The sequence below is a fragment of the Myotis nattereri genome (assembly GCF_964212035.1).
Source record: "Myotis nattereri genome assembly, chromosome: 2".
Lineage (NCBI taxonomy): Eukaryota > Metazoa > Chordata > Mammalia > Chiroptera > Vespertilionidae > Myotis > Myotis nattereri.
The window spans coordinates 93668047-93685989 of record NC_138076.1 but is presented as its reverse complement, the minus strand read 5'-3'; the positions used below and the strand labels follow the sequence as shown (position 1 = coordinate 93685989).

The 17943-nt window shown below is 41.9% G+C and overlaps 1 protein-coding gene and 1 pseudogene across 2 annotated transcripts in view; one reads left to right on the top strand and one right to left on the bottom strand.

The window, feature by feature from the left end:
• The first annotated feature begins 1733 nt into the window (after positions 1-1733).
• Positions 1734-17943, top strand: part of NUDT15 (nudix hydrolase 15) — a 30986-nt gene continuing 14776 nt past the window's right edge. Inside the window, exon 1 of the mRNA XM_081083004.1 lies at positions 1734-1933. Coding sequence (XP_080939130.1) covers positions 1776-1933 — 158 coding nt within the window. The 5' untranslated portion in view covers positions 1734-1775. The remainder of the gene's footprint in view (positions 1934-17943) is intronic.
• LOC308536205 (diphosphoinositol polyphosphate phosphohydrolase 2-like) lies at positions 6243-6756 on the bottom strand (annotated as a pseudogene). The gene has a single exon. The product of its transcript is annotated as a diphosphoinositol polyphosphate phosphohydrolase 2-like (transcript).

Genomic DNA, 17943 nt, shown 5'->3' with positions numbered 1-17943 from the left:
GTCACTGAAGCAAGCAAGCCTCATGTTAGTTTCAAGCTGCCTGGCTGCTGGCCGCCATCTTGGCTGGCAGTTAATTTGCATATCTCTCTGATTAGCCAATGGGAAGGGTAGCGGTCGTACGCCAATTACCATGTTTCTCTTTTATTAGATAGGATAACAGAGTGACCAATGAGGAAAGCACAGGGGTCCTAAATTAAGGAAAGGAACCAATTAAAAAGGATCAGGTTCAGACAGAGAACTGCAGCATATATAAACTGGAGACAAAGGGACACAAGACAGATTTTAGATTTTGGATTTTTTATTTTTTCCAGAGAGAGAGAGAGAGAGAGGAGGCTTTTCCTATTTGGGGGCCCCCCTGGCCAGATGGAGTTTGTATATGCTTCTAATAAACTTCTACACTTGTATTAACGAAATATGTTAGTCCATGAATTTATTCTTCAACTTTGTCGGACAAGGACCCACAAGAAGAAGTCTGCACCCCAAACGCCACATTTCATTACAAAATTCAGAATAAATATATTTCTTAAAAATATGTAGTAATAGCCCTGGCTGGTTTGACTCAGTGGATGGAGCATTGGCCTGTGGCTGAAGGGTCCCAAGTTTGATTCTGGCCAAGGGCACATGCCTTGGTTGAAGGCTTGGTCTCCAGTGGGGGCCATGCAGGAGGCAGTTGATCAATGATTCTCTCTCATCATTGATGTTTCTATTTCTGGCTCTCTCTCCCTTCCTCTCTTTAATCAATAAAAAAAATATACTTTAAAAAATGTAGTAATAATGTAAATATGTATAAAAATAACAGTTTAAAGAATTAGAAGTGGTTGGAAAGAGAATTAGAGGGTAAAATTATTCTTATTGCCATTTTTTTTTGGTGCCATTTGACCTTGTTAAATTCTGTGCATATTACTTTGGTAGAAGTAAAACAATTTATGATAATTTTTATTTATTTATCTTTTAAAAATATATTTCTTTATTGATTTCAGAGAGGAAGGGAGAAGGAAAGAGAGATAGAAACATCAATGATGAGAGAGAATCATTGATCGGCTGCCTCCTGCACACCCCCTACTGGGGATTGAGCCCACAACCCAGGCATGTGCCCTTGGCCCGAATCGAACCTGGGACCCATCGGTCCGCAGGCTGACGCTCTATCCACTGAGCCAAGCCGGCTAGGGCTATGATAATTTTAAAAAAATTAACACTCCCCATAAAGAGAGAGAATTTTAGTTTGTTTTAATTATAACTCTGATTCAACTGGGATTTTGTGTTGGTCAAAGGTAGGTAACTGGAAGTGTCTGTTTTTTTCCTCCCAAATAGGTTACAAACTCCCAGAACAACTTATTGTTTAGTCCTATTTCCCCCCATGATTTGAGATATTTTTATTTATATTAGAGTGTTTCTACTTTATGTGCCTTGCCCTGGTACCACACTGATTTGAACTAGAGTGAGAATGAGTTTACTGTATGAAGATTGAAGAAAAAAGAATAGGATGTGCAAAGGTACAGTTCTATAAAAGCAGGTGCCTGGGAAATGCATCGATTGGAGGACTGAGAGTAAAGCATGTTGAAAGCGCAACAGAAAGTGTCATTAGTAAAAACGAAGACCTGCACAGTCCTTTTGAGAGCAACTGCTGTGCCTCACAAGCTGTAACCCCCGGTGACCAGACACGGAGCCTGAGGGGGGCCGACGGGGCGTGGCGCGCAGCCGGCGCGGGACGGGATTGGTGCGGCCCTGGGGGCGGGGCGAGCGTCAGCAGGAGGGGCTCGCGGTCCTCCTGCGCCATGCCGGCCGGCGCCGAGCCGCGAGCCCACCGGCCTGGAGTCGGGGTGGGCGTAGTGGTGACTAGCTGCAGGCACCCTCGCTGTGTCCTCCTGGGAAAGAGGAAGGGGTCATTTGGCGCTGGGAGTTTCCAACTTCCCGGGGGTCATTTGGAGTTCGGGTAAGCGGCCACCTGGGCGGCCAGGGGAGGCGGGACGCGCCCAAGAGGACCAGCCGGTTCCTGTGCCGCGCTGCGTCCTTTGTCGCGCATGCGCCCTTTGCTTCTCTCGGAGCTCGCGAGCGCCGGCCGACAGGGGGCGCGGAGCTGGCTAAGGGGAGAAAGGAGGTCCTCTCCGAGTGCCTTCATCTCCGCGCCTGCTTACTGGTTGGTTTGTGAGGTGTGTTTTTCTTAGTGCGTCCACAGAAAAGACACGAAAACGGTGTTTATAAACCTCGAGCAGGCCCGCGTTGCCAGTTAAGACATTTGCGCTGTTTACCGGTAATTTAAACATACGCAGATATATTGTCCAGTTGCGGACCAGTGAAACTTTCTGAGCCTCAGTTTCCCCATCTTTAAAATGCAGAAGAACAGCCGAAACCGGTTTGGCTCAGTGGATAGAGCCTCGGCCTGCAGACTGAAAGGTCCCAGGTTCGATTCCGGTCAAGGGCGTGTACCTGGGTTGCGGGCACGTCCCCAGTGGGGGAAGTGCAGGAGGCGGCTGGTCGATGTTTCTCTCTCATCGATGTTTCTGACTCTCTATCTCTCTCCCTTCCTCTCTGTAAAAAATCAATAAAATATATTTAAAAAAAAAATTTAAAAAATAAAAAAAAAAATAAAAAAATAAAATGCAGAAGAACAACGAAGTACTCTTGAAAGTCCCTCTTTGCTTTGGCGTTCTGTGATTTGTTGATATATCAGACAAAGACGGGCAGTTTAGAGGCAATTCAAAGGTTAATAAAATTTTCAAATCTCTAACGCTGACCCATGGTATGTTGAAGAATATGGGTCCACCTATTTCTTTATTGTTGAAAGTATTACATATGTCCTCCTTTTTCCCCCATTGACCCATTCTAGCTGCCCCCCGCCCCCACCCTAGGCCATCACCACCCTGTTGTTTGTGTCCATGGATTATGCATATATGCATACAAGTTCTTTGGTTAATTCCCCCCCCCCCCCTTTCCCTCTGAGATTCTGCAGTCCGTTGTTGTCCATGTTTCTAATTCCCTTAGATCTATTTTGTTCATCAGTTTATTTTGTTCATTAAATATGAGTGATATCATGTGATACTTGTCTTTCTCTGACGAGCTTATTTCGCTTAGCATAATACTCTCCAGGTCCCTCCAATCCTGTCTCAAAGGGTAAAAGATCCTTCTTTTTTACAGCTGCAGAGTAAACCATGGTGTAAATGTGCCACAGCTTCTGGTCCACTCATTTACTGATGGGCACTTGGGCTATTTCCAGATCTTAGCTATTGTAAATTGCTCTGCTATGAACATAGGGGTACATACATTTTTTCTGTTGGTGTTTCAGGTTTCTTCGGATATATTCCTAGAAGTGGGATCACTGGGTCAAATGGCAGTTTCATTTTTAATTTTTTGAGAAACTCCGTACTATTTTCCATAATGGCTGCACCAGTCTGCATTCCCACCAGCAGTGTAGTAGGGTTCCCTTTCTCCACATCCTTGTCAGCACTTGTCATTTGTTGATTTGTTGATGGTAGCCATTCTGACAGGTGTGAGGTGATACTTCATTGTCATTTTAATTTGCATCTCTCAGATGATCAGTGACTTGAGCATTTTTTTGTATGACCTCTTTGGAGAAGTGTCTATTCAGATCTTTTGCCCATCTTTTAATTGGATTGTTTGTCTTCCTTTTGTTAAGTTGTATGAGTACCTTATATATTTTGGATAATAACCCGTTGTTAGATGTACCATTGGCAAATATGTTCTCCCATACAGTGGGCTCCCTTTTCATTTTGTTGATGGTTTCTTTTGCTGTGCAGAAGCTTTTAATTTTGATGCCATCCCATTTGTTTATTTTCTCCTTACTTTTCCTTTGCCCCTAGGAGATGTGTGGGTAAACATATTGCTATGAGAGATGTCTGAGATTTTGCTGCCTATGGTTTCTTCTAGGATTTTTATGGTTTCATGACTTAAATTTAAGTCTTTTATCCATTATGAGTTTATTCTTGTGTATGGTGTAAGTTGGTGTTCTACTTTCATTTTTGTCGCATGTATCTGTCCAATTTTCTCAACGCCATTTATTGAAGAGACTGTCTTGACTCCATTGTATGTTCTTGCCTCCTTTGTCAAATATTAATTGAGTATAATGGCTTGGGTTGATTTCTGGGGTCTTTGTTCTGGTCTATTGATCTGTATACCTGTTCTTGGGCCAGTACCAGATTGTTTTGATTACAGTGGCTTTGTAGTATAACTTGATATCTGGTATTGTGATCCGTCCAACTCTTCTTTCTCAAGATTGCTGTGGCTATTCGGGGACTTTTTTGGTTCTGTAGAAATTTTTTGGAGTATTCTAGTTCTGGTATTTTAATAGGGATTGCATTGAATCTGTAGATTGCTTTGGGTATAGTATGGACATTTTAAAGATGTTAATTCTACCAATCCATGAACACACTATATTCTTCTACTTGCTTATGTCTTCCTCTATCTCTTTTTTCAACATCCTGTAGTTTTTGAGTACAAGACTTTTACCTCCTTGGTTAAGTTTATTCCTAAGTGTTTTGTTATTTTTGCAGTGGTAAATGGGATTGTTTGTTGAGTTTCTCTTTCCGAGAATTCATTATTGGTATATAAAAATGCCATCCATTTCTGAGTGTTAATTTTATATCCTGCTACATCGCCAAATTCCTTTTTTAAAATTAGTATTTTTTGTGTGTGGAGTCTTTAGGGTTTTCATCCGCGAATAATGAGAGTTTTACTTTCTCCTTACCAATTTGGATGCCTTTTATTTCTTCTTCTTATCTGATCTTTGTGGCTAGGACTTTCAGGGGAAAGTGGGCATCCCAGTCTTGTTCCTGTTCTTAGGGGAAATGGTTTTAGTGTTTGCCCATTGACTATGACGTTGGCTGTATATTTGTCATATACGGCCTTTATTATGTTGAGATATGATCCTCTAGTCCCACTTTGCTGAGAGTTTTTTATCAAAAACTAGAGGCCCAGTGCACAAATTTGTGCACAGGTGGGGTCCGACTGGCCTGCTCCAATCAGGGCCGATGGGGCCAGGCCAGCGGGGGGAGGGGCCGCAGGCGGTTGGCTGGCTGGCCCTGCTTCCTGGTTGAATTCCTGGTCAAGGGGACAATTTGCATATTAGCCTTTTATTATATAGGATTGGTGTTGGATTTTGTCAAATGCTTTTTCTGTGTTTACTGTTATGATCATGTGATTTTTGTCTTTCAGTCTGTTTATGTGATGTATCACGTTTATTGATTTGCAGAACATTATAACAGCCTTGCATCCCTAGAATAAATCCCACTTGGCTGTGGTGTATACTCTTTCTAATATATTTCTAGACCTGATTTGATCATAATTTGTTGAGGATTTTAGCATCTGTGTTCATTGGGGATGTTGGCCTGTAGTTATCTTTGTAGTGTCTTTATCTGGTTTTGGAATTAGGATAATGTTGGCCTCATAAAAAGAGCTTGGGAGTGTTCCTCTTCTTGGATATTTTGGAATAGTGTGAGAAAGATAGGTGTTAGTTATTTTTTGAAGCTTTGGTAAAACTCTCCTGTGAAGTTAGGACCAGAGCTTTTATTTGCTGGGAGTTGTTTTTTTTTTATTACTGCTTCTATTTATCAGTTGTTATTGGCCTATTCAGGTTTTCTGATTCAGTTTTGGGAGATTGTATTTTTTTTTTTTTTTTTTTTTTTAGGAATTTGTCCATTTCGTTCACATTGTCCAGCTTGTTGGCATATAGCTGTTTACAGCATTTTCTTACAATCTTTGTATTTCTGTGGTATCAGTTGTTACTTCTCTGCTTTCGTCTCTGATCTTATTTATTTGGGTCCTCTTTCTTTGTTGTTTTTTTTTTTTACTATGAAAAAGTTTTCCTTTAACATCAAGAATTATTTTTGTAAATTTCCACAACAGAAGGATTTGTTGAATACATTAATGCTGTGAATGAGAAAACAATTTGGGGGTAAAACCAACAAGTAAAGTGATCTGACAGAAACTACAGACTGACATCAAATAGACAAAAAACTGAAAAAAATGACAACCAAAATAACACGGAGGGTGGGATGGGGTCGGGGGCACAGTTAAGGCATCTAAAAAACACTCCACATGGCTTTGGCTTATTAAAATATTTTACACTATTAAACAAAAGATTCAAAAGCATCTGGAAAACATGCAAATTGTTTGAAAACCTTGTATTGCAAATTCAGACAGTTTGCAAGCATTATTCAGATGTTTGCCAAGGAAAATAAAGAAGCCTCTCCCATGAGATTGCACATGGTGGGAGATGACCTCCCATTCTATCTTATAGTAGATGGCAAGCCAGAGGTCTGTGCAGCAGTTACAAATAAGGTGTTATTATCTGGGAGAGAAGAGACTGTGGAATTTCCATTGGATGGAGAACAGCCTGGCTTTAGTTTTTCCAGATACTCTGCATGCACAGGCTTATGACATTGGAGAATTTTGATGGCATCTGCTCTTTGAACCACTCTCTCTTCTTTCCTATATTAACAGAATCTTCCCAATCTTCTAATATTTCAGTGACAATAAGAACATAGACATATGTTCTGTGCTTTTGGTCTTGGTTCTCTAATATGCCCAGGAGTCTGCTCAATTTTCTTTTGACTCCAGCCTCTTTATAAACCTCCCTCATCGCAGCACTGCCAGGCTCCTCCTCGCTCATTTGTCTGGGTACCAACTACTGCTCACCAATAACACCTTGTCCTCATGCTTGGTCCAGAAGCACAGGCACGATGCCCACTTCTTGAAGCCCTTGTGGTTGTAGGTCTGTGTCTGGTTGAGCTTGAACTTCATCGTAGAGGTGAGCTCTGGCGGCCGATTCTCCTCCAGACACCGCCACCCTCCGGGAAGTGGGACCTAGGCGAGTCGGGCGCAGGGGTGTCGGGAGGTGAGGCAGTGGCGCGGGGTGGGCAGCGAGGCCGGTCAGTCCTGGAACCGGCAGCCGCTCCGACGCGGGGCAAGGCAAGAGCATGGGTCACTGGAGCCCGGGTACTGTGGAGGAAGCGCTACCTCTGCTCTGGCATCCGCCGCTCTCCATGGAGCCTGCTGCCTGCTCGCTTCTGCTCCCTCCTATTGCCACCGCTGCAGCCGCTGCCGCCACGGGAAGAGGCTCTAGGATCACACCACAAGGAGACAGTTGTGGAGACTCGCTCGGACTCTCTCTTTGTTTCTTGATGAGTCTGGCTAATGGTTCATAAATCTTGTTTATCTTTTCAAAGAACCAGCTCTTGGTTTCATTGATTTTTTTGGATTGTATTTTTAGCCTCTATGTCATTTATTTCTGCTCTAATATTTATTTTCTTCTATCTACTTACTCTGTGCTTTTCTTGTTGTTCTCTTTCTAATTCTTTAAGTTGTAATTTATTATTAACTAGGGGCCTACTGCACGAAAATTTGTGCACTTCGGGGGTGGGGGGCCGGTCCCTTAGCCTGTCCTGCGCCCTCTCACAGTCCAGGACCCCTTGGGGGATGTACGACTGATGGCGTAGGCCCACTTCCTGGGGGGCTCGGGCCTAAGCTGGCAGTCAGATATCCCTCTGGCAGCTGGGAGCCCTCAGGGGATGTCCAACATCCTTAGTGCTGCCTCAGAGGTGGGAGAGGCTCCCACCACCGCTGCTGCGCTGGCCAGCCATGAGCCAGCTTCTGACTGAGCAGCGCTCCCCCTGTGGAAGTGCACTGACCACCAGGGGGCAGCTCCTGCGTTGAGCATCTGCCCCTTGGTGGTCAGTGCGTATCATAGCGACGGGTTGTTCCCAGTCATTCCCGGTTCTGCCATTAGTGTCAATTTGCATATTACCCTTTTATTATATAGGATTTATCTTGTTTCTTGAGGTAGGCCTGTAGTGCTATGAATTTCCCTTTAGGACTGCTTTCACCGTGTCCCATAGATTTTGTGTGCTCATTTTAATTTGTTTCCAGGAAGTTTTTGGTTTCTTTCTTGATCTCTTGGGTAACCCATTTATTGATTTATAACATGCTATTTAGCCTACATGTGTTTGAATGTTTTTGGGTGTAATTGTTTTAGTTGATTTCTAATTTTATTCCATTGTGATCTGAGAAGATGATTGATATGATTTAAATTTTCTTGAACTTGTAGAGACTTGTTTTGTGCCCTAACATATATGTTGTCTGTCTTTGAGAATGACCCATGTGCACTCTAGAAGAATGTATATTTCATACCTTTGGGGTGGAATGGTCTATAAATGTCAATTAAATCCATCTAATCCAGTGTATCATTTACAGTCACTGTTTCCTTGTTAATTTTTTGTCTAGAAGATCTATCCAGTGAAGTCAGGGGGGTGTTAAAGTCCCCTACTATGACTGTATTGCTGTCAATCCCTCCCTTAAACTCCTAGAAGTTTTTTCTTTTTTAATATATATTTAGATGTTCCTGTATTGGTTGCAAATATGTTCATCAGGTTTATAAACTCATGTTGCATCGATCCCTTAATATTATGTAGTGACCTTTGTTGTCTCTTTTGATGGCCTTCATTTTGAAGTCTATTTTGTCTGATATGAGTGTTGCTACTCCAGCTTTTTTTTGTTTCTATTTGCATTGAAGCTTTTTTTCAATCCCTTCACTCTCCTCCTGTGTGAGTCTTTTGTTCTGAGTTGGGTCTCTTGTAGATAGCACATAAGTGGGTCACGTATTTGAATCCATTCAGTTATCCTAGGTCTTTTGACTGGAGCACTTAACCCTTTTACATTTAAGGTTATTGTTTGATAGGTACTTATTTATTGCCATTACCTATGTTTCTTTCTCTATTTCTTCTCATTACAGCAGTCTCTTTAGAATTTCTTGCAATGATTGTTTGGTGATTATATACTCCTTTAGCCTTTTTTTTTTTTTTTTTTTTTTTGGTCTGGGAAGCTCTTTATTTCACCATCAGCTTTGAATGATAGTCTTGTTGGATATAGTAATCTTGATTTCAGATCCTTGCTTTTCATTACTTTGAATACATTATGCCATTCCCTTTTGGCCTGTAGAGTTTCTGATGAGAAATCAGGTGACAGTCTTATGGGAACTCCTGTGTAGGTAAGAGTTTGCTTTTCTCTTGCTGCCTTTAAGATTCTCTCTTTGTCTTTAATTTTTGGCATTTTAATTATGATGTGTCAGAGCATGGGCCTTTTAGGGTTCTTCTTGCTTGGGACTCTTTGTGCCTCCTGAACTTGTGTGACTTTTTTTTTTCACCAGGTTAGGGAAGTTTTCTGCCACTATTTATTCAAACACGTTTTCTATCCCTTGCTAACTTTCATCTCCTTTTGGTATTCCAATGATGTTAATATTATAATGTTTCAGGTTGTTCCACAGCTCCCTTAAGCTGTCCCCTGTTTTTAAATTTTGTTTTTTTTCTTTTTGGTTTTCTGATTGAGTGATTTTTTCCTATCCTGTTTTCTAATTCACTGATCCGATCGCTGGCTTCCCCTAATCTGCTGTGTATTCCTTCCAATGTGCTCTTTATTAGTGCTGTGTCATTCTTCATAGTTTTTATATCTTTATTCATATTGGTGAGCATCTCTGCCACCATTATTCTGAACTCTATGTCTGGTAAATTTCTTATCTCCATTTCGTTTAGCTCTTCTTCTGTAAAATTCTCTTGTTCGTTCATTTGGAGTTTCTTTTTGTCTCCCCATTTTGGCTACCTATTAGGTAGATCTGCTACGCCTCCCAATCTCTAGTGCAGAACAACATCAGATGCTGTTTGTGACTGGCCCTGAGTCCCCTGTTTCAAGCTATCAGCAGCCCACAGGTTGTGGCTCCTTCTGTGGGGGCTGGGTGCCTTTGGAAAGAACCACGGTGTGAACCACCATCTGCTTTTCCTAATTTTGTGCCCAGGATTGGATCACACAAATACTTAAAGCCTCCAGAGACCTGCCTCTGCCTGCAGTCACATTGACACTCAGACTTGATTAGCCTCAGGCTATCAACTACAGCAAGCATGTCAAACTCACAGCCCACATGTGACCCACAACAAATATTTTTGTGGCCCAGCCAATATGATAGTATGTAAGAAACGTTTTAATGAAAATTTCGTAACTTAATTTTTACAATAACCTGTTATACATAATTATTAATAATGAACTACAATGTCGCTAATGACTGATTACTATAATCATGTTGCAATCATTTCCCTTACATGTCTTACATGCAGGCGCACCATTTCTCTCCACTAATACTAGCAGTGAATATTTTAGCAGCCGCTTGCCATGTCATTAACCTTGGACTGACTTGTTTGGTGTGTGCAACAGGAAATATTTTGCTTTCGGAGAACAAGAAAAATAGGTTTATTTGCTTTACACTTACTAATTTGTGCAGTTATTCAGGGTCTGGTAAGTTAATGTTCAAGAAAAAATATTAATTTTTATTAAAATGTTCTGTTATTTTATGTTAATGATTACTCATTTACTTTAGCCCTTAGTATTCAGCATGTCTCTATAGAAATAAACCTACTTTTTATGAAAATAGAAGCTTTTGTTTTTTTGCGGCTCACATAAACTTAAATCTTGTTTATTTGGCCCCTGTTAGCCTTTGAGTTTAACATGCTTGGACTACAGGGTGGAGTGAGAGGTCTTCCAACAGGGTGAGGCAATTGCCTTCCCCTCAGGCAAAAACTGCCTGAATAGCAAAGGTCTGCCTGAGAAAAATCTCTTCTGCAGAATGAGTGAATGGTGAGGGAATGACTCAGCACAGCAGGCTGGGGTGGCTGCTCTCTGAGCTCCAACCCCAGTGCACCGAGTCCTGGCTTTTGCTGACACTGCTCTAGTCCATTCCGCTCCCTCTGCCGAAGCCTAAGGAGAGTGGCTGCACATGAAATTTTGTGCACTGGCCCTTTAAGACGGTGCCTGCATTTCCAGCCATCTCTTGTTGGCAGACAGCAGTCCTGCTCCTTTTCACTGCCAGATGTTAAGTGGGCACCTTTCTCACTCTGGTGCTCTGGGCTGGGGAGCCCAGCTTGGGGATTAGACCCCAGAGTTCTCAGTGGGAACCCCCCACAGCTGAGGTACCCCTCAGGAACTTCAGGTGCTGTCTGTGGGAGCCCAGCCAGCCCTTTCACACCTCTGCCCTTCCTACCAGTCTCTGTGTGGTCTTCACTTTCCATCTTTGATTTTCAAGGTCTCTCCAGCTAGTCGTCAGTTGATTTTTCAGGGTAGTTTTTCTGTAATTTAATTGTATTTCCAGTTTGGCCCTGGGAGAGTGTTAGTGTAGCTTCCACTTACTACGCCAACATTTTGGAATCCTCTGGTTCACCTATTTTTTTATAAAATGGTAGAAGTAGGGAAATTATCCTAGTGCTTTTTTCTTTTTTTTTGAGAAATTTTATGAGTTTATTTGAGCCAAACATGATATTTGCTGGAGAGCAAGATCTCAAATGCTAGTGCCTTTTAACAGACTTTGTTCTTTATAAACTGTGGAATTCTTATGATCTTTACCATGTGGAATTTTTTAATGGTCTTCAGAATTTAAAGAGCATCTGTAAGTTTATAATTTTCAGGGAATTAAGGTAGACCATCAATTAATAAATAATAAAATTTCTAGATTAAGAAGCAAGTTGCCCAGAAGGCATACCATATAACTTTGTCAATTGTTTTTGGGCATTAGCCAAAATTAGATCACAAACTAAGCTCTACTTAGAATGTATAATTACTAGAGAAATGGCTAGAGATAGCAATCTTAACAATAACACAAGATAATATTGAAATCTTGACTGAATTATTGACTGATACGAGCCAACATTGGACTGTAATGAGTTTTACTAAGTGCTAGATATCATGCTAAGTTCTTGACATGTATGTTTTTACTTATCTTTATATAACTGGTATACTGAGTGGGCTAAATTTTAGGGGGAAAAACCCCACAGGAAATGGCTTTATTTTCTCCTGTTGTTTTCAAACATAATTTGTCTTTCCTATTTCTGCTGCTTCGTGATATTTCTTGTAATTTCTGTTGTTTTCCTGTCTCTTGATTATAAAAATAAATCACATTTTGGCAATTATGATCCACTTTTGAGTATTTATCTCTGATCTATGATGGGGAAAGGAGGTATGAGCCATTGTTTTGCTCTTTTTCATTTACTCCTCACTGTTTCTAATTTCTTTACTTTTACAGTATATTGGGGAAGGAGGGAAGTGGGCAAACCTTTTAAGGACTGGTGCTGATGTAATCCATCAATTGGTGCTCTCTCGATGCATTATTCATCTGTGTGCTCTCTTTCTCAGGATATGTTTGTTGGTTGTCTGGAAGTCTTTCAAGGATTTCTACACCACACAATTCCCTGACATAGGTGACTGACTTATTATGACACTGGTTCCCCTCTGCTAACTCTTGCTTTTAGCACACCACCCTACATTTTCTTTCTGCTGGGGTCCCCAGCAGTCTGTTGCAGCATCTGCTTGGCCCATAGGAAATTCACAATGGGAATAATGTGTTCACTGCTGCCCTTTTTCCTTGCTCAATTATTGTGGGCTGCTCTAGCCAGTCTCTTTCCTTCCAAATTTCCAAAGTGGGGATAAGAATCAGCTTCTGTGTCACATGCATCCCTACACACCAAGGGCTCTTAACCCTCCTGCCACCTCTACTCTGGTGCATTGAGATAGGCCTTTGAGTTTCTGCAACTCACCATGCATGTCTTCAGCAGGGGATTGACATGACCAGTATCTCCTTCTTGGGAGTCACACCCAGTCTCCAGGACTAATTCTCCTGGAGTGCCCCTCACTTGATTTGGGGGCAGAGTTGGCCTCTCATCAGGATGAAGAGAAACATTCCTACCAAGGTGAAAACTCACAACTTTCCTCCCTCCCAAAGATCTCCTGATTTTCAATGTAGACTGGGTAGGCTGAGTAGTCTGGCCTTTCTTAGCAAACCCTAGAGTTCACATGGCATGTTTGCTCTTTTGCTGTACTCTTTGTAATTTAGAGTTGCATATTGCCTATTGTTCTCAATTTTGAGGCTTAAACTGAAATTCTGAGACTATAGGCAAAAGACATAGTCCACTTCTTGATACACTTACAACAACCCCATGAAAAACTAACATTATTCTTTTTACTTATCCAAGGTAGGAAGTAATGTACTTCAAACTCAAACCTAGGTCTAATTGACTTCAAAGCCTGTGCTCTTAACTAATATACTAAACTGCCTTCTGGTTGCATGCTGCTTCCAGGCATCTGAACTAGTACTGAATTGACTAAATGTTCACTTTTTTTTTTATAATTTAAATTCTTTATTTTTAAAAATATTACATGTCTCCTTTTTTCCCCATTGATCTCTCCCCATCTGCCCCCACCCCCCAGCACATGCCCTCACTCCCCACTCCCTCCCCCCCCCCAATCTGTGTCCATTGGTAATGCTCATATGCATGCATACATGTTCTTTGGTTGATCTCTGACCCTATCACTCCCTGCCTTCCCTCATAGGTTGGACAGTCTGTTCGATGCTTCTATGACTCTGGTTCTATTTATGTTCATCAGTTTATGTTGTTCATTATATTCCACAAATGAGTGAAATCATGTGATATTTGTCTTTCTCTGACTGACTTATTTCGCTTAGCATAATGTGTTCTCCAGTTCCATACATGCTGTTGCAAATGGTAGAATTCCTTCTTTTTTACAGCATCATAGTATTCCATTGTGTAGATGTACAACAGTTTTCTAATCCACTCATCTGCTGATGGTCTCTTAGGCTGTTTCCAAATCTTAGCTATTGTAAATTGTGCTGCTGTGAACATAGGGGTGCATATGTCCTTTGTGACTGTTGTTTTTGTTTTCTTGGGATATATCCCTAGAAGTGGGATTACTAGGTCAAATGGAAGTTCCATTTTTAATTTTTTGAGGAAACACCATACTGTTTTCCACAGTGGCTGCACCAGTTTGCATTCCCACCAGCAGTGCAAGAAGGTTCCTTTTTCTCTGCATCCTTGCCAGCACTTGTCATTTGTTGATTTGTTGATAATAGCCATTCTGACAGGTGTGAGATGGTACCTCATTGTTACTTTGATTTGCATCTCTCGGATGATTAGTGTCTTGAGCATGTTTTCATATGTCTCTTGGCCTTTTTTTAAAAAAATACATTTTATTGATTTTTTACAGAGAGGAAGGGAGAGGGATAGAGAGTTAGAAACATCGATGAGAGAGAAACATCGATCAGCTGCCTCCTGCACACCCCCCACTGGAGATATGCTTGCAACCAAGGTACATGCTCTTGGCCGGAATCGAACCTGGGACCTCTCAGTCTGCAGGCCAATGCTCTACCCACTGAGCCAAACCAGCTACGGCTCCAGGATGTTATTAATTTCTTCTTTGATCTCTTTCGTAACCCAATTATTATTTATTTATTTTTAAAATCTTTATTGTTCAGATTATTACAAATGTTCCTCTTTTTTCCCCTATAGCTCCCCTCCACCCGGTTCCCACCCCTCCCCAGGCCTTTGCTGCCCCCCGCCGCCCACATGGTCCTCGTCCATAGGTGTAAGCTCTTTGTCCAATATCTTCCTGCACCCCATACCCTCTTCCCCCCAAGACTCCCTTTCCATACCCCTGATTCTATTACAGTTTGTTCTGTTCATCAGATTTTTTATACATTTGATTTTTAGATTCACTTGTTAATAGATATGTATTTGTTGTCACTTCGTTCATAATTTTTTATCTTTACCTTTTTCTTCTTCTTCTTCTTAAAGAATACCCTTCAGCATTTCGTATAATACTGGTTTGGTGGTGATGAACTCCTTTACCTTTTTCTTGTCTGTGAAGCACTTTATCTGACCTTCTGTTCTACATGATAGCTTTGCTGGGTAGAGTAATCTTGGTTGTAGGTTCTTGGCATTCATCACTTTGAATATTTCTTGCCACTCCCTTCTGGCCTGCATAGTTTCTGTTGAGAAATCAGCTGATAGTTTTATGGGTTTTCCCTTGTAGGTAACTAAATATTTTTCTCTTGTTGCTTTTAAGATTCTCTCTTTGTCTTTTGCCCTTGGCATTTTAATTATGATGTGTCCTGGTGTGGTCCTCTTTGGATTCCTCTTGTTTGGGGTTCTCTGCGCTTCCTGGACTTGTAAGTCTATTTCTTTCACAAGGTAGGGGAAGTTTTCTGTCATTATTTTTTCAAATAGGTTTTCAATATCTTGTTCTCTCTCTTCTTCTGGCACCCCCATAATTCAGATGTTTGTACGCTTGAAGTTGTCCCAGAGGCTCCTTACACTATCTTCATATTTTTGGATTCTTTTTTCTTTTCCGGTTGGGTGTTTTTTGCTTCCTTGTATTTTTTTTTAATTAAATCTTTATTGTTCAGATTATTACATTTGTTCCTCTTCCCCCCCCCCCATAACTCCCCTCCTCCCAGTTCCCGCCCCACCCTCCGCCCTCACACCCCACCCACTGTCCTCATCCATAGGTGCACGATTTTTGTCCAGTCTCTTCCCGCATCTCCCACACCCCTTTCCCCCCCAAGAATAGTCAGTCCATTCCCTTTCTATGTCCCTGATTCTATTATAATCAACAGTTCATTCTGTTCATCAGATTATTTATTCACTTGATTCTTAGATTCACTTGTTGATAGATGCATATTTGTTGTTCATAATTTGTATCTTTACCTTTTTCTTCCTCTTCCTCTTCTTAAAGGATACCTTTCAGCATTTCATATAATCCTGGTTTGGTGGTGATGAACTCCTTTAGCTTTTCCTTATCTGTGAAGCTCTTTATCTGACCTTCAATTCTGAAGGATAGCTTTGCTGGATAAAGTAATCTTGGTTGTAGGTTCTTGGTATTCATCACTTTGAATATTTCTTGCCACTCCCTTCTGGCCTGCAAAGTTTCTGTTGAGAAATCAGCTGACAGTCGTATGGGTATTCCCTTGTAGGTAACTGAGTTTCTTTCTCTTGCTGCTTTTAAGATTCTCTCTTTGTTTTTTGCTCTTGGCATTTTAATTATGATGTGTCTTGGTGTGGTCCTCTTTGGATTCCTTTTGTTTGGGGTTCTCCGTGCTTCTTGGACCTGTAAGTCCATTTCTTTCACCAGGTGGGGCAAGTTTTCTGTCATTATTTCTTCAAATAGGTTTTCAATATGTTGTTCTCTCTCATCTTCTGGCACCCCTATAATTCTGATGTTGGTACGCTTGAAGCTGTCCCAGAGGCTCCTTACACTATCCTCGCATTTTTGGATTCTTTTTTCATTTTGCTTTTCCGGTTGGGTGTTTTTTGCTTCCTCGCATTTCAAATCATTGACTTGATTCTTGCGCTCCTCTGGTCTGCTGTCGGGAGTCTGTATATTATCCTTTATTTCAGTCAGTGTATGCTTAATTTCTAGTTGGTTCCCCAATATAAGATCGAGGGTCTCATTAGTTTTCTTGTAGATCTCATTAAGTTTATCAGCGGCTTCTAAACAGTTCTTGAGAGACCTTAAAAGTGTGGTTCTGAACTCTATATCTTCCATTGACAATTTTGTCCTGTTTCTTTGTCTCCGCATTTTGTTATGCTTTCTTGGTGCACCCCCTAGTGGTTTTTGTGTGTAGTCTTATAGTTAAATCTTGATTGTTGTAGCTAATTCCAGGGAGGGTTTGACCTCCAGGCCAGGTGGCTATGAGAATCAGCTGTGTCTGCAGTGAGAGAACTTTTGTCCTCTAGGGAGGTGCTAATCTAGCCTTTGCCTGAGGCTATCTGGCAAATGCCTCTGTGCAGGGCTTGGGCGGGGCGGGTCGCACAGGATCAACAGGGTGGGCTGGAGAGAGCAGTTATGGCCGCTCTCAGTCCTGTCCCCAGGGGCTCTGCCTCTCTGAGTCCCAGCAACGGCTGCAAACCTCAGAGAGAAAGCTGCACTCGCTCTGATCGAAGCCAGTTAGTCCTGCTTCTCCCGTTTGAGTCTGGGTCCCTAAAGACTCGCCTGTATCTGGAGCTCAGAGTCTGCGACTCCCTCCTGATTGAAAACGCCAACCGCGCCCTCCGCCGCCAGCCCGCTCCGCATGCGCACTCCGCACCTCAGAATTTGACTTCAGCACTGCGCCTCCTCTGAGTGTCCGTATGCGTTTCTCTTTCCTCCTAGTTGTAGGACTTCCACTCAGCCAGCGTTCCTGTGGTTCTGGGTGATGTCCCTTCTGTTTTTTGGTTTCACTTTTGAAGTAGTTGTTCAAAGCAGCAAACTCCGGCGTTAACCTATGCCGCCATCTTGGTACTCCGCTTCCTTGTATTTTCTAAAAATATATTTTATTGATTTTTTACAGAGAGGAAAGGAGAGGGATAGAGAGTTAGAAACATCGATGAGAGAGAAACATCGATCAGCTGCCTCCTGCACACTCCCTACTGGGGATGTGCCCGCAACCAAGGTACATGCCCTTGACCGGAATCGAATCCGGGACCCTTGAGTCCGCAGGCTGACGCTCTATCCACTGAGCCAAACCAGCTAGGGCTGCTTCCTTGTATTTCAAATCTTTGACTTTATTCTTGGGATTCTCTAGTATTGGCCTAGAGGCCAGTCTCTGTATTTATTTCAGTCAGTGTATGCCTAATTTCCGACTGGTCCTTTTCCCTTTTTATTTTTTTTGGCATTCTCACTAAGATCCTTGAAGGTCTCACTAAGTTCCTTGGAGGTTTCTAGAAGATTTTTGAATAACCTTATAACCATGATTTTGAATTCTATATCCAGTATTTTGCTTTTATCCATTTCTTTCATTTTTGACATGTTTCTTTGTCTCCGCATTTTAGCTGCTTCCCTGTGTTGGTTTCTATGTATTGGGTAGCTGCTAAGTCTCCTTGAGTTGATAGAGTGACCTTGTGTGGTAGGTGTCCTATAGGACCCAGTGGCTCAGCCTCCCCAGTCACCTGAGGTGGCCGCTCTTGGTGCACCCCTTTGTGGGCTGTGTGCACAGTTTTGTTGTAGTTAAGCCTTGATTGCTGTTGGTATTACTTGGAGGAATTGACCTCCAGGCCGATTGGCTGTGAGTACTAGCTATGTTTACACTGGAAGAGCTGCTGTGCAGGAGACACCCTTTAGGGGCAG